This window comes from Lentinula edodes, assembly GCF_021015755.1.
Source record: "Lentinula edodes strain Le(Bin) 0899 ss11 chromosome Unknown C8R40scaffold_62, whole genome shotgun sequence".
Taxonomy (NCBI): Eukaryota; Fungi; Basidiomycota; class Agaricomycetes; order Agaricales; family Omphalotaceae; genus Lentinula; species Lentinula edodes.
The window spans coordinates 72,081-84,782 of NW_025764368.1; the positions used below are offsets into that span (position 1 = coordinate 72,081).

The window sequence follows — 12,702 nt, forward strand, 5'->3', positions numbered from 1 at the left end:
CATGTGGAAACTATGGCTTCCTGGCTCTTGCTTAAGCATGAGGTCATGAGTGAGCACAATCATGAAGATGATGTGCATACACCTGTTGGACTTGGAAGGAGATTGAACACTGAAGAAAATCAGATAGAGCATCATATCATGCAGATAAAGAAGTTATATAAAGTCTATAAGGTCTCTATACTAAGCCTATGAGCACAGTATTTGAGTACAAACTCACTAAGTTATACAGAAATGCTCCTGCTCATACTTTGGAAGAGTATTGGATGTCAAGGGAGAACGGATAGAGCGTTTTGCACGCGAATGGAGGAGCTGATTATCATCCATACTACCTCTATATTGAGCCCATCAGCGAAGAATTCGAGTACAAACTCACTAAGTTATATGGAAGTCCTCCTGCTTGTACTTGGGAATAGTATTGAATGCCGAGGGAGAATGGATGGAGCGTTTTGCACGCGAATGGAGGAGCTAGGTATCGTTTACACTACCTCCATGTTGAGTCCATCAGCAAGAAGTTTGGGTACGACCTCATGGAATTATACAGAAGTCTCCTGTTCGTACTTTGAAAGAGTATTGAATGCCGAGGGAGAACGGATGGAGCGTTTTGCACGCGAATGGAGGAGCTGATTATCATCTATGCTACCTCTATATTGAGCCCATCAGCGAAGAATCTGGGTACAAACTCACTAAGTTATACAGAAGTCCTCCTGCTCGTACTTTGGAATAGTATTGAATGCTGAGGGAAAATGGATGGAGTGTTTTGCACGCGAATGGAGGAGCTGAATATGATACATGACATCTCTATATAAAGCCCAAAAGAAAAGATATTGAGTATAGACTCATCGAGCTACTACAGTATATAAAAGCAAAACTCACAATATTCAAACTGCAAGGGAACCAACACGAAATGTGTGTCATCTTGGCCATATTCAGCAACTTGAATTGCAATCATGACAATGAAGGATAGATAAAATAGTTCGATTGAGTAAAAGTAAACGTTCAACGTTTGGATACAAGTAGTAAGAGAAAGAGCAAGAAATGTGCTAAGATTCATCCATTTCAGATCCATCGCTTTCATCACCCTCATCCTCATCCATTTCATCATCTGTATCTACATCTGCGGACTCCATTTCTTCCTTTGTTGGGATTTGATACTGGCTACAAACCTCTTTCCCATATTTCTTCATAAACCCCTTGTGTCCCATCGTTTTCCAATCATCCTCAGGACCTGCCATCTTTTCTGCCAAAGGTAAAACCACAGAAGAGTCTCTATATTTCACCCGAATGTGCACCGGAAGTTTGTTGAACTCATCTGGATTAAACTAGTCCAATGGAACAGAGGGCTTCGGAAGCCCTATGAAGTTGGTCTCCTTGTTTTCTGGATGTGGAATTCTAGGAGCACGTCGACATTGGTTTTTGGTCCTTCCTTCATACTTCTTGCATTCATCTCGGTAGACATCTGTCTTGTAATATAACATGGTGACTTTGGGATTTCGTAGAGGCATAGTAAGGATATGGTAGGATCCATCTGGACCGTCTTCATGGTCTGAGTGGCAGCATGGCTGCTCAAAGAGAGGAGTAATACGAGAGTGAAAATGTCGAAGAGTATGATATTTTGTTCGTTCCTTAGTCTTCTGTTCTTGAAATTGGAAAAAGAGATGATATAGATCAAGAACAGTCAGACTCACATTACGACGCTCCTTATACACTTTCGTATAGTTTAGGTCTTCTTGCACCCCTCCCTTCTGCTTTGCTTCCCTCCGCATAAGCTTTCGCATCCGACTGAAGACAAAACTACGATATAGTTTCTGCACCAGAAGGGTGTTGTCCACATACTCCTTTTCAATACCAAGAAATCTAGGGAAATAAATCATATGAGTAAAACAAGGAAAGAGGATTCCAAGAATGTCTGAGCTACCTGTATCCACTGAGGGAATATACCTGTGTAAAAGTAATCATCACAAGACCCTCATGAACTAGGTTATAATACGAAGTTGGGGTGCCAAAGACATCTGGACAGAAACAGTGCAGACTTTCTTGAAGACAAGCAAACATCATCTTGATTTTATCATCAGGAATCTGTGCGATTTTAGAAGCAGTTGTACTGCCTGCCAGCTTGCATTCTTCTCGTAAAGTTCGAAGTTGATTGAGAATATTGATAGAGGATGTGTTGATTGTGGTAAGGGATCGTTTGAGAGCTGCATGAGGGTCACTACCCAGCGATTGACTATGAATAGTCAGAATGAAGACATGTTCCAGATACAATGCCAATGTGTACCTTTGCTTGAATGCAGCAATTTCTGCAGAGGTAGGTGGATCCGGTATCGTTCCAGCTTTGAAAGCTCCCATGAAAGCCCGCACATGAATAACAATCCCATTCTAAGTGAGAAAAATTTGTTACTTAGCCAATAAAGAGTTACGACAGGTCACATACCCTCAAACGTTCAGCACCTCCAGTGGCATCTTCTTTCAAATCTCTTCTACTGACACGGTAGACCTCATTGACTACCTTTCCTTTCTGCTTCTTCCTTGTTGATGCTTCGGGTGTTTCTGTTTGTTGATGCTCCTGCTGTCCAGAAGAAGTCGAGGCCCAAGGAGCTGATTCTTTATTTGTTGATTTCTTCTTGCGCTTCCGTTTTTTTCTATCTCCATCATTGGTGTTGCTATTGCCACCAGGTTCCGAAGTGTCATGCACATGTTCCTCATCTGTACCTTTCTTACACTTATTGCATCTTGAGGAAGGTGGAGATGGAGGTCCAGGTGGAGGTGGAGGTGGAGATGGAGGTGGAGATGGAGGCGGAGGCTGAGATGGATGAGGCAAATGACCATCAAATTGAGAAGGAGGCCAAGGTGGCAGCATCTGAGATAGAAAGGTTAATGAGCAAGGAGATACATGGAAATATTCTACAAAGCTCACCGTATTCATAGCAACTTCCTTGTGTAGAACGATGGGGGGTCAAGATCAAGTAACGAGAAATAAGCAGTTTGACCACATGTAAATTGTGATGCTCATGTTTGAACAAAGGGAATATCATGTCACGTCGCGTCAAATTATTCAGGTGACGGCGACACGGTGTCTTGACCAAAATGTCCATGCCCAATCCGCATGTAGGAAATATTCAAATTCCGTTCAGGGCAACTATGTAATATATACATAGAACTCATGGAATGTGCATTACCAGGTAATCTTATGATCTTCTCGATATTCCTCTAGCTTATCTAACCCTGCAAATTATACTTCCCTCCAACCTGCCCTTATGGCAGTGAAGCACGAACTGCCCTAGTGAATGCCCCCGGTGTAACCGAATGAGACGAGAAAAAGTAATCGTGACAGAGGGTGACAGTCCCGTGATATCCCGTGCCGGTCACATTTAAATGAATGTATTCCAACAGAATGTGACTGAGTACCATATATGGAGAAACTCCTTCCAAGTAAGCAAAGCGAAATAGCATGACGCGACCTACATAAGGACAAGTCTTCCGTAAACTACAGCCTCATAACTTGTTCTCGAGTTCGAACAAATTTCAATGCATACCCTACGACTCTAGTTTGGCGAACGCTCAGTGGAGGTAATGATCCATCTAATATGATTTTCTCCAAGTTCGTTCGTTTAAGAACAAAATGCAACGAGTAGCTTGAATTATGTTGAAGGATTGTAACTAATTCTGCTCGGTCTTCGACTATAACGTTTTTCCCACATTGTATTATGCTATTCACTATTCTTCAAGTCTGGACTTATATCATGCTGGCATTATTGGGGTGATAGTGACGGCAATGTGCTCCCCAGCGCCTCTCAACCCTCCAACGCTCCTCCCTCTTCCTCTAATTCCTCTCCTTCCCCTTCCTCGTGTCTCATGATACTGGTCAAGCACTAAACAGCTTTATATCCCATACTGGAAGTCATACTGTTGTCAGTTCAGGTGAAGGAGATACAGCGGGTAAGGCATCCCAGGGAAGGGTTCCGTCGGAGGTGTCGATGCGCCTTTTAACTTCAATGGCATGGGGGATAGGATAGGATAGGATAGTCAAATTATACTGGCTAGGTCCGATTCCCGAACGACCAGTTTACCACACTGTACATCTTCTACATAGATTACAGTAATGGAACACACATTTCTACTACAGGGGGGTGATTATGTACTTTTCAATCTTGAAAAAAGCAGAAAAAAAAACCTCATGAAAAGTACACGCTGAAATTTTTCTTTACTTGATCGAACTTCAATTACATGTGATTGCAGGCCCCTGCACCACTGTGCATGGCAAAAACTCGGCTCCTTTTTTGGGGGTTATTAAATATTATGGAATCAAATAAACGGGGCGCCTTACAGGCGCCGACATTGAATGTTTTTTAAGAATGAAATAAAAGCAAATTTACATGAATTACAGTATCTATCTGAGAGTAACAGGGAGTAACTGAGTGAGAGGCTGTGAGACGAGAAAAAATAATTGTGACATAGTCACAGTCCCGTGATATCCCGTGCCGGTCACAAGAATTCAATACAATTCAACTCAGTGTTACATTTGGCCAAATAAGGCAAAACTACTGCCATAAAGGGAAATAATTTTTGTATGGAGTACCGTACATAAGGACGATACTTCCGTAAACTACAGCCTCGTAAAATAACTGTAGTAGTCGAAGAAATTTTCAGGAGGGTAGAGCCGGGATTAGAAAGACATGGTCAACAGACCGAACCAGCGTTACTGCACACTATTAGTGTAGATGAGTGGGTGGGGGTTGATAACGACACTAATTTTTTTGTTTAGATTCTGAGTGCTTAGTATATGTCGCCGCCATAAGCGAGGGCCATGAGGGGGCCATGCTTAGCCCTTCAGGGCCCTGCGCTAATTATTTGCGCGGCTCCTCGGGTAAAAAGATGGCACAAGTTGAAGGTACTGTGTAGAGAGAGATGAACGACCACGTCGGAGTGATCAAAAGCTAGTAGGAATCGTAGTGTCCTGAGTCCTCTCACTATAGATGCAAAAGATAGAGGACCTCAGAAAGCGCAGCCTCCGCTAGCCTCCGTCGGAGCATTGCTTGTTTTTTCGGGAAGATCGTTGCCAAGGTAGCATGCAGAGGCAGTGCCAGTAGATCGAGCTACATACATAGATCGAGTGATGTTTTATGCCACCCTTTGTTACTTTCTCTGCTGGCCAGGGAACTCTGAAAACACATATTGAATCTATTACGCTCTACTCCATGCAGTTCGCTCGTATCTATGTCACTGTTTCTGCTCTCAGTCTATTTTGCTTTGCATGTGCGATACCTCTTCCAGTAAGTAATCATCTTGCAGCAAACTGGGCGGAGGGGTCTCATATTTGGACTTTCCTGTGTAGCATGATAATGTCGTGTCATCCCGCCTCAACAATGAATCCTCTGCGCCAGCTCAGAATCAGGGAGCGTCGACACACCTGGTCACCGTGGCACCACTAGTTCTAACTCAGGCGCACGAATCTTCCGGGTCAAGCCCCCACCACGGAGATGCGCTTCAAGTCATATTTTGCGGATGGGACTTGAGCAATCCCAATGGACATTACAATCCCAAGATAGACAAGGCTGCTCGGGATGTTGTTAGGACTTATTTGTGGCTCGGAAATCATCATTATAACGGGCAGCGCACAGTTCAATTCATCGGTCATTTTCCTTTTGATGATATCCATGAAGGAAGTGATGATATTGCGTTCGAGGTGTATGATCCTCTTGAGCAAGAACCGTGCACACCGTGGTGTCAGGGAGTGGCAAAGAAGACAGGGGGATCATCCACAGGATCACTTAACAAGATGACTCCTTTAACTCAGGCGCACGCATCTTCCGGGTCAAGCGCCCACCACGTAAATTCGCTTCAAGTCACCTTTCGCGGATGGGACTTGAACAAACCCAATGGACATTACAATCCCGAGATAGACAAGGCTGCTCGGAGTGCTGTTAGAGGTTATTTGTGGCTCGGAAATCATCCTTATCGCGGGCGGCGCATAGTTGAATTCATCGGTCATTATCCTCGTGATGATATCCGTGAAGGGATTGATATCGCGTTCGAGGTGTATGATCCTCTTTCGCGAGAACCGTGCACACCGTCATGTCATGGGCTGGCAAAGAAGGAAGGGGAATCATTCACAGGATCACTTACCAAGACGACTACATAGTACTTCCCATATGTGGCATACAAAGTAGAAGACTTTACAGAGCGTAGAATGTATAGTGTACTAATTAATGTGCAAAGTACATTGGATCAGGATGTAAGCTATAAGTAAATATTATTGTCTATAGTATGTAGGTATCACCCTTCGTTGAGGTAGGATGGAATTGTGACGCATACATTGAATTAGTAGACAATATTTATACAAGTCCAGTACGATCCCCTACACCCATTTTATTTTGGGTAAATACAAAGCATTCAATTCCACAACGATTCACTCAACCTCTCCTCTAATCAACCTCCTCCCCTCCTCGACCTTCTCTTCCTTCCCACCAAGCTTCCCGGATATAATTTTCGCTTCTCCTTTAAGCTTCGACAACAAAGTTGTTTTCTTCTTCAACGGAGTATTGGATGGCGTTGAATTCACCGATTCGGCCCCATTGGAGCTTTCTTTACCATGCACAGCACCTTTGTTGAAACTGGAATCAGTAGAAGACGGGGTCGAGGTCGAGAATGCAGATGACGGTTCGGAAATTTCCTTCGCGTGATTCGCATGAGCCTGAATCGCAGCAGATGGTGTCGCAACATCATGATGAGGAGATGGGATCTCAGGTGTTCCAGATGTAAGTTTATCATGGCCTACGTTCGCGATAGTCGAGTCGTTCTGTGGCGAATGAGGACTAGCAAAAGACATCTGTGAGCTCTTCGCAACACGGGGTGAGTTCTGGCTCGGTGAGGACACGGCAATTGAGGACATGGAATCAACGGGGACGGTGGAAGGGGTGGAGACATTGGGAATGGGTGGGATGGTAGCGATTGGTGGGACGTTCGGGACAGGGATGTCGGCGTCGATGGCGGTTGAAGAGGTTTGTGTGTCCTAAAAAGGATGTAATTATTGTGTTAGTGTATGCATGCGAATAAGATGCAACAACGACGAATGAAAATGGATCAATTTTAAAAAATTGAAAGAACTCTGGCGGAAAGACGGCGAGGACATGACCCTACTCACGTCCAGGCTTTTGTCAACGACGTGTTTTTGATATTCCTCATCTAGAGGAACACCGTGCCAATGAGCACCCACACCTGAGGCAGCCAAGGGATGTGTACGTGGGATTAAGTTTATAGGAGCGGGTTTTATTGAAGACTTTTCCTTGGACGGGTGCGTAGGGGAAGAAGAAGGCTGTGCGGAATGAGTATAGACTAAGATACAGACGGGACCCGTAGCAGAAAATGTAGTACGATGTCATGAAGAAAGAACAAATGAAAGTGTAAACGGAACACCACTTACTGGGACCTCTTGATTGAGGTTCTCCGTGAAATGGCTAGAAATGTTGTCATGTTGAACAGGCGTCTGAACAGGCGTCCTTAGAGTCGTCGGTGTAGGCGCAGAGGATCCATCCTGTGCAACCATGCTGGCATTCGCTAGAGAGTTGCGAGATTCAATGCCTTTTCCATCAATTTTCAATTCGTCCGAGTGATTCGAGCTTAGATCGCGTTCAAGAGGCAGCTTGGCGACGCCTTCCTCGCTCGATGGACCAGGAAGAGAGCCGACGCCTTGAGAAGAGGGAATTGGATCGACGGAATGTTCGGCGGAGGGAAGAGAGATGCCTTGAGCATCTCTTTCGGCCGTGGAGGCTGCGACGATTAAAGAACCGCCAGCTATGAACAAATTGAGATGAGGAGATATAGAAGCATAAAATAATACTTACGGAAATATTCTACAACATTCGAGGGCAGGTACTGCGAGGCTGTCACAGTTGCATTAAACAGAACTTCCTTTACGCCGTCAAGACCTCCAGCTACAGAGCCGCTGATGGTTTCTACAGCAGGCAACGCGTTTACAGCGTCACCGACGCCGGCAGCAGCAGTGGACGCAGCAACTCTGGCTCGATCAGCGAGTTCGTTGACGCCTACAGGAAGTTGAGTAGAAGGTGTCTTTGGATAGGCTCCAGGAAAATCGAGGCCTGGTGTGGTTGCGGTGGAAGAAGAAACAGGAGCGGAGGTGGAAGTGGAAATAACTGAATCCCTTGGGACGGAATTAAGAGTTTCATTGGCCCATTCGTGAGCAGGCGTAGAAGGTAGGGCTTCCGGAGAGATTATAGGTGCAGACATAGTTTATTCGGGGATGGAATAGAGAAAAGTCAAAGTTTAATTTAAAATATCGACTCTTGAGGTTTATATCAGGCGTTTCTCCAAAATGACGTCGTCGGCATCATTGAGAGCGACGTCGGAATTAGACGCCCAAACGCTCCAGTAAATTGATTAGCGCTCAATGAACGCTGGAGCAGCCACACACGGCAATAAAAAACATCGCCAACACCCGAGCTAGTCACCTTGCTTGCAAGGTCTATTCCACCCCGGAATTGTACAGTTTTGATGTGCAGGCACATTTTGTGTCTGTCTGCCCCGCTTTGTACTTGCTTGTTTCGGCCCGCTTTTCACCCACTGCCCACGTCTGTACATACACCAAATATGTCATTCCCTTTGACGACTTATGTACTTAGATACCAAATATTCTATCTCTTTGATAATACTCTTTGATAATATATACACCACTGTCCCCTACAAACTCTGCCTTTTGCCTACATCCAATCTCCATTAACTCTTCCCACTAGGTGATCTATTCTCATCTGCAAAACATGGATGTTCGCCAGAGCAAGGATATTGGCTGGAGAGCGCTGTCCAGCACTGAAAGCACTCCCAGCAGTATTGATCAACTGCTGGGGGTGCTTTCCCAGCTGGACAGCACTGTCAGCTGCTCTCCAGCTATTAGCCGAAAATCCAGGTTTTACAGATGCCTCTTGTCGGTTTGGAATGAATCATTTTCAAATGTTACTCACACAGTGTTCTTGTTTCTTGATACTTTGTTGGTCCTCTGGGGGCATCAATGAACACCATCATTAATCCAACACATCTATACCACAACACTCCTACACACACCTCCAGGCTCTTCACCTCTTCTAACATGTTTTGACCTTCCTTCAGTTCAACAACAATCTGCCACTGCAGACAGAGCTGTCCTTTGTATGATGCCTCAAAATTCCACCATGCCTGTTGTATGTTCTTCTTAGTACCTCATACCTTTATGTCTCGCCTAACTCACTGTTTGCACCTGTTCAAACCTTCCTCTCAATGCCACTAAGAACAAATCTCTTCTCCAAGTAATGTCAGGTTCCATATCTTTCCCAACTCCTGTGCCTACTCTTGTTCCAAAGATAGTGTTATGCCTCTCATTATTGTTGTATTCTCATCCTATAAGTGTTTCTGGACCCCCTCCTGAATGGTCTGTTTCCATATGTCAGCTTTTGTTGATTCTCTCAACCATAACTTACAAACACTCCCAGTCCCTTGATGTCCACCCACCCCACGTGGTGCATCAATGAACATTATGAATAACACCACTCATCTTTCATACATTTGCCCCACACAGTCCTTCATCTTCTCAATCTCTGCTTGCAATTGATGCTTTTCACCCACTTCCACTCGCAAATTCCATTGAATCCACAATACCCCACTGCTTGTTGTAAAGTAGTTCCACACTACCTTCTCCATTTCATCAGCAACTTCCTCCAAATTCAACCACACACTTACTGTCTCAACTTTTGTGTACTTCCACTGAAGAGCCGCCAAAAAAAGTACTGCACTCTCGCCATCTTTTGCATGTGGGCTGTCCAGGTCTCCCAGTCTAATATATTCTGTTTCTGACATTGACGCAGGAGCCAATGTCCTCGTATCTTCACCTTGTGTCATTCTTGCATTCTTGTTTGTGTAATGTATTTCACCACCACCATCGCCCATCCCAACATGGACCATATGAAAAGCAACTGTACCTTCATCGCACTGCTCCTGTTGTGTATTGCTGTCCAGTTCCATGGAATATGGCCTGTCCAATCCTGGTACAATATATTCTGTCTCTGCATTTGACGCTGCAGCCATTTCACCACCACCATTTCCCACGCCGACATGGAGCATATGAGGGGCAACTGTACCTTCACTGCAATGCTCCTGTGGTGTTTTTTTGCTGTCCAATTCGACACAAAAATTATGAAAATATCCCTATACGCCATCCATTGGCTCTACAGCCATGTCCATTGTTGTACTTTCAATGAAAGCATTTAGCTGCCCATGTACCTTTACACGGAGCATTATGTTCAGTGTTTGTGTTTGTGTCAAAGGAGACTTACTCTTATTCATGGCATTATAGGCTAGGATATTGGACTTGGTGCGACAGAGTTTGCATCATTTGCAAAATCTCAGGTTGATTTACATACTGCGCATTGATGCTTATGATTTAGATGTTGAACAGGCATTCAATGGCTTACATGACATTTGCCCGTCTTTGCGTGAAATTCAGTTCCATGATCAGAAATGGGTATTTGGCAGTGGAAGTTGGACCAAAACATACTTGTAGCATAATAGGTATAAATGTCAGCTAGTAAAATGAAGTGGTGTTGAGAACATGACCCAAGCAAGGTGTGGTCCACGGCAGTGGAGCCTAGTAATGAAAATTCTGTTCAGAAATGTCCAAAAAAGACATACAGTTTTCAAAAACATTGTATTGTAGCTGCCCCAGAGAGGCTCGAACTCTCGACCTTCCGATACAACCATTCCTGATTAACAGTCGGACGCTGTAACCAACTCAGCCATGGGGCATTATGAATTGACGGGATACGTATTGGTTCAACAAATGGTTGTATAAACATTGTTTTTCAATCCCATTTTTTTCATAGGGATCGATGTATTCATTATCGTCTTCTTGTGAATCGAGGGGAACAACTTGTTGTCATGCTCCTAGGGTACCCAAAGTCCTCGAGAATGTGGGCAATGAATAAGAATGACACCGCCACGTATGCGTCGGTCCTGTCCGTAACCACAGCTTCTCAGTGTTCTCACCGCTAAATGGCGGTTCGAACCTGAATCAACACATGAGTTCGAAACCGTGGACTGTGTGTTACAAAGTTTTTCAAAGGAACGGCTGTGCCCTGCAGGCTCTTGTAGACCTGAGCGATGGGACGCAACTGCGGGAATTTGGCCTGAATCAGTTTATGTATATAAGGACCAGCCTTTCAACAAGCAACGTCCTATTCTTCACCTTTCGTCGAAGCTTCTTTGCTGGTCAAAGAACAAGTTCGCGACCCTCCGAATTCGCATTACGCCTTCCTCAGCGTTTAATTCCCCCTAACAATGCGTCTCACTATTGTGGCCATTTTTCTTGGATTGTTGTCGCTTGCATGTGCGGTACCTTTTCCTGTGAGTTGTCATTTGACTTTGATACTGATGTTCTCCCTTTGTGCATAAGCTTACGGTCCTCTTTGTTAAATTTTTATGCAGACAAAATATGAGCCAGAGGTTGACGAGAACGGTGTACATGCATTACAGCCACCTCATGCAAGACCTGAATTGACGACGAGTTCGACAAGTTCGTCTCGGAGTTCGAGCGCAAACCGATTGAACAGAAAAGTCACCGTGGAGGATCTTAACACCCACACCATAATACTGAATGCCACTTTTTATCCTGGTAAACCTCTGAACGCTCCAGGATTATCAAACCATGAGGCGGACGAAGAGGCTCAAGATATAGTCAAAGGCTTCTTGATGAACCACAAAGGGTTGTCGAAGGACTTGGGCAAGGAAGTGGCCAGCCGCAGAGTCATATTCGGAAATTCCTTTCGCTATCTGTCTCGTCCCGAGGGTTCTTTCGTCCACTTCAAATTGGAGGCAATCCCCGCGGTGCCTGGGTGTAATCCCGAATGTCATGCGACGGCGCTGAGAGTCAAAGGCACTCCGGATACGTTTAGAGGGAAGATTAGCGCGGATTTGACAGGGTTCCCGGTGATTGGATGGGACGAACCTTTAGAGAAACCTACTTCGGGTTCGAAAGTCAAGTAGTACATAAGTAGTTGAACTTATTGTCGATCGGGTATCTGTGGCTTTCAGTTGTCTTCAGTTAGAATATCGACGTAGATACATGAAGTGATCTATGGACATATAGTATTTCAAAGTCTGTTTAGCGGAGAATTGAAACGACCCACCTCCGTTCAAATTTCCTCCGATTAATCTCTACATACTCAGGGTTTCAAGGAATTATACTTAAACATGGTTGAAAGTCGCATTTGGGCGCTGATTAACACCAAGTAGAACCACATATGTATTGAGGAATTGCTTCGGCACATACATTGTGGGGTATCGAGAAACATCGATAGACACAGGAGCGCAGTTTGCACAAGAGAAGACATAGTCTACATAACGGAAGCAGAAGGATTCGAAATGGAGAGGCGGAGAGTATAGCCCTTGAACAAATATGAGGGTATGTCGGACCGGATCTTGCCTGTTAAGAATTTGCAACCGAAAAGCCCTGAAGGAGCACTGAGAGGCGATGTGTAGCTACAGTCAGAAGCCCTTGATCAATGATTACTCACAGACGTAGCATATCCGGATCCTCTCCCTATCTGCGGAGTTAATGAATGCAAGCTCGCCAGACACGGAGAGTGTACTCAAGAATGGTTTGTGGCAAACTTGTGGCATACGTTTGCTATGAGGCTTGTGGGACCCTCTGGCTCTTCTGTGGAG

General features: G+C 44.7%; 4 protein-coding genes and 1 non-coding gene across 5 annotated transcripts; 1 reads left to right on the plus strand and 4 right to left on the minus strand.

Moving 5' to 3' along the window:
* Positions 1-1,040: 1,040 nt before the first annotated feature.
* C8R40DRAFT_1177305 (uncharacterized protein) lies at positions 1,041-2,923 on the minus strand (the record flags this gene model as incomplete). The annotated part of the gene is made up of 6 exons (XM_046232656.1): positions 1,041-1,319; positions 1,686-1,854; positions 1,916-2,224; positions 2,276-2,376; positions 2,432-2,857; positions 2,915-2,923. The coding sequence occupies 6 exons, from the start codon at positions 2,921-2,923 to the stop codon at positions 1,041-1,043; spliced, it is 1,293 nt and encodes a 430-aa protein (XP_046079960.1).
* Positions 2,924-6,406: 3,483 nt separating this feature from the next.
* On the minus strand, positions 6,407-8,244 carry C8R40DRAFT_1074482 (uncharacterized protein; the record flags this gene model as incomplete). The annotated part of the gene is made up of 4 exons (XM_046226722.1): positions 6,407-7,009; positions 7,142-7,312; positions 7,421-7,791; positions 7,842-8,244. The coding sequence occupies 4 exons, from the start codon at positions 8,242-8,244 to the stop codon at positions 6,407-6,409; spliced, it is 1,548 nt and encodes a 515-aa protein (XP_046079961.1).
* Positions 8,245-8,479: 235 nt separating this feature from the next.
* On the minus strand, positions 8,480-10,104 carry C8R40DRAFT_1074483 (uncharacterized protein; the record flags this gene model as incomplete). Its single annotated transcript, XM_046226723.1, has 6 exons — positions 8,480-8,587; positions 8,973-9,005; positions 9,073-9,183; positions 9,236-9,335; positions 9,548-9,699; positions 9,724-10,104. 6 exons carry the CDS (start codon positions 10,102-10,104, stop codon positions 8,480-8,482), a joined length of 885 nt encoding a protein of 294 aa, XP_046079962.1.
* A 592-nt stretch (positions 10,105-10,696) lies between these two features.
* On the minus strand, positions 10,697-10,785 carry C8R40DRAFT_t283. The gene has a single exon. It is a non-coding gene; the product is annotated as a tRNA-Asn (tRNA).
* A 291-nt stretch (positions 10,786-11,076) lies between these two features.
* Positions 11,077-12,111, plus strand: C8R40DRAFT_802010 (uncharacterized protein). The gene is made up of 2 exons (XM_046236259.1): positions 11,077-11,382; positions 11,464-12,111. Exons 1-2 carry the CDS (start codon positions 11,317-11,319, stop codon positions 12,019-12,021), a joined length of 624 nt encoding a protein of 207 aa, XP_046079963.1. The 5' UTR covers positions 11,077-11,316; the 3' UTR covers positions 12,022-12,111.
* The last annotated feature ends 591 nt before the right edge of the window (positions 12,112-12,702 follow it).

Bases quoted from the DNA above. Each gene is read 5' to 3' on its own strand.
- C8R40DRAFT_802010 (XM_046236259.1), top strand. From the start codon at position 11,317: ATGCGTCTCACTATTGTGGCCATTTTTCTTGGATTGTTGTCGCTTGCA. The intron at 11,383-11,463 runs GTGAGTTGTCAT...ATTTTTATGCAG, and splicing joins CATGTGCGGTACCTTTTCCT to ACAAAATATGAGCCAGAGGT.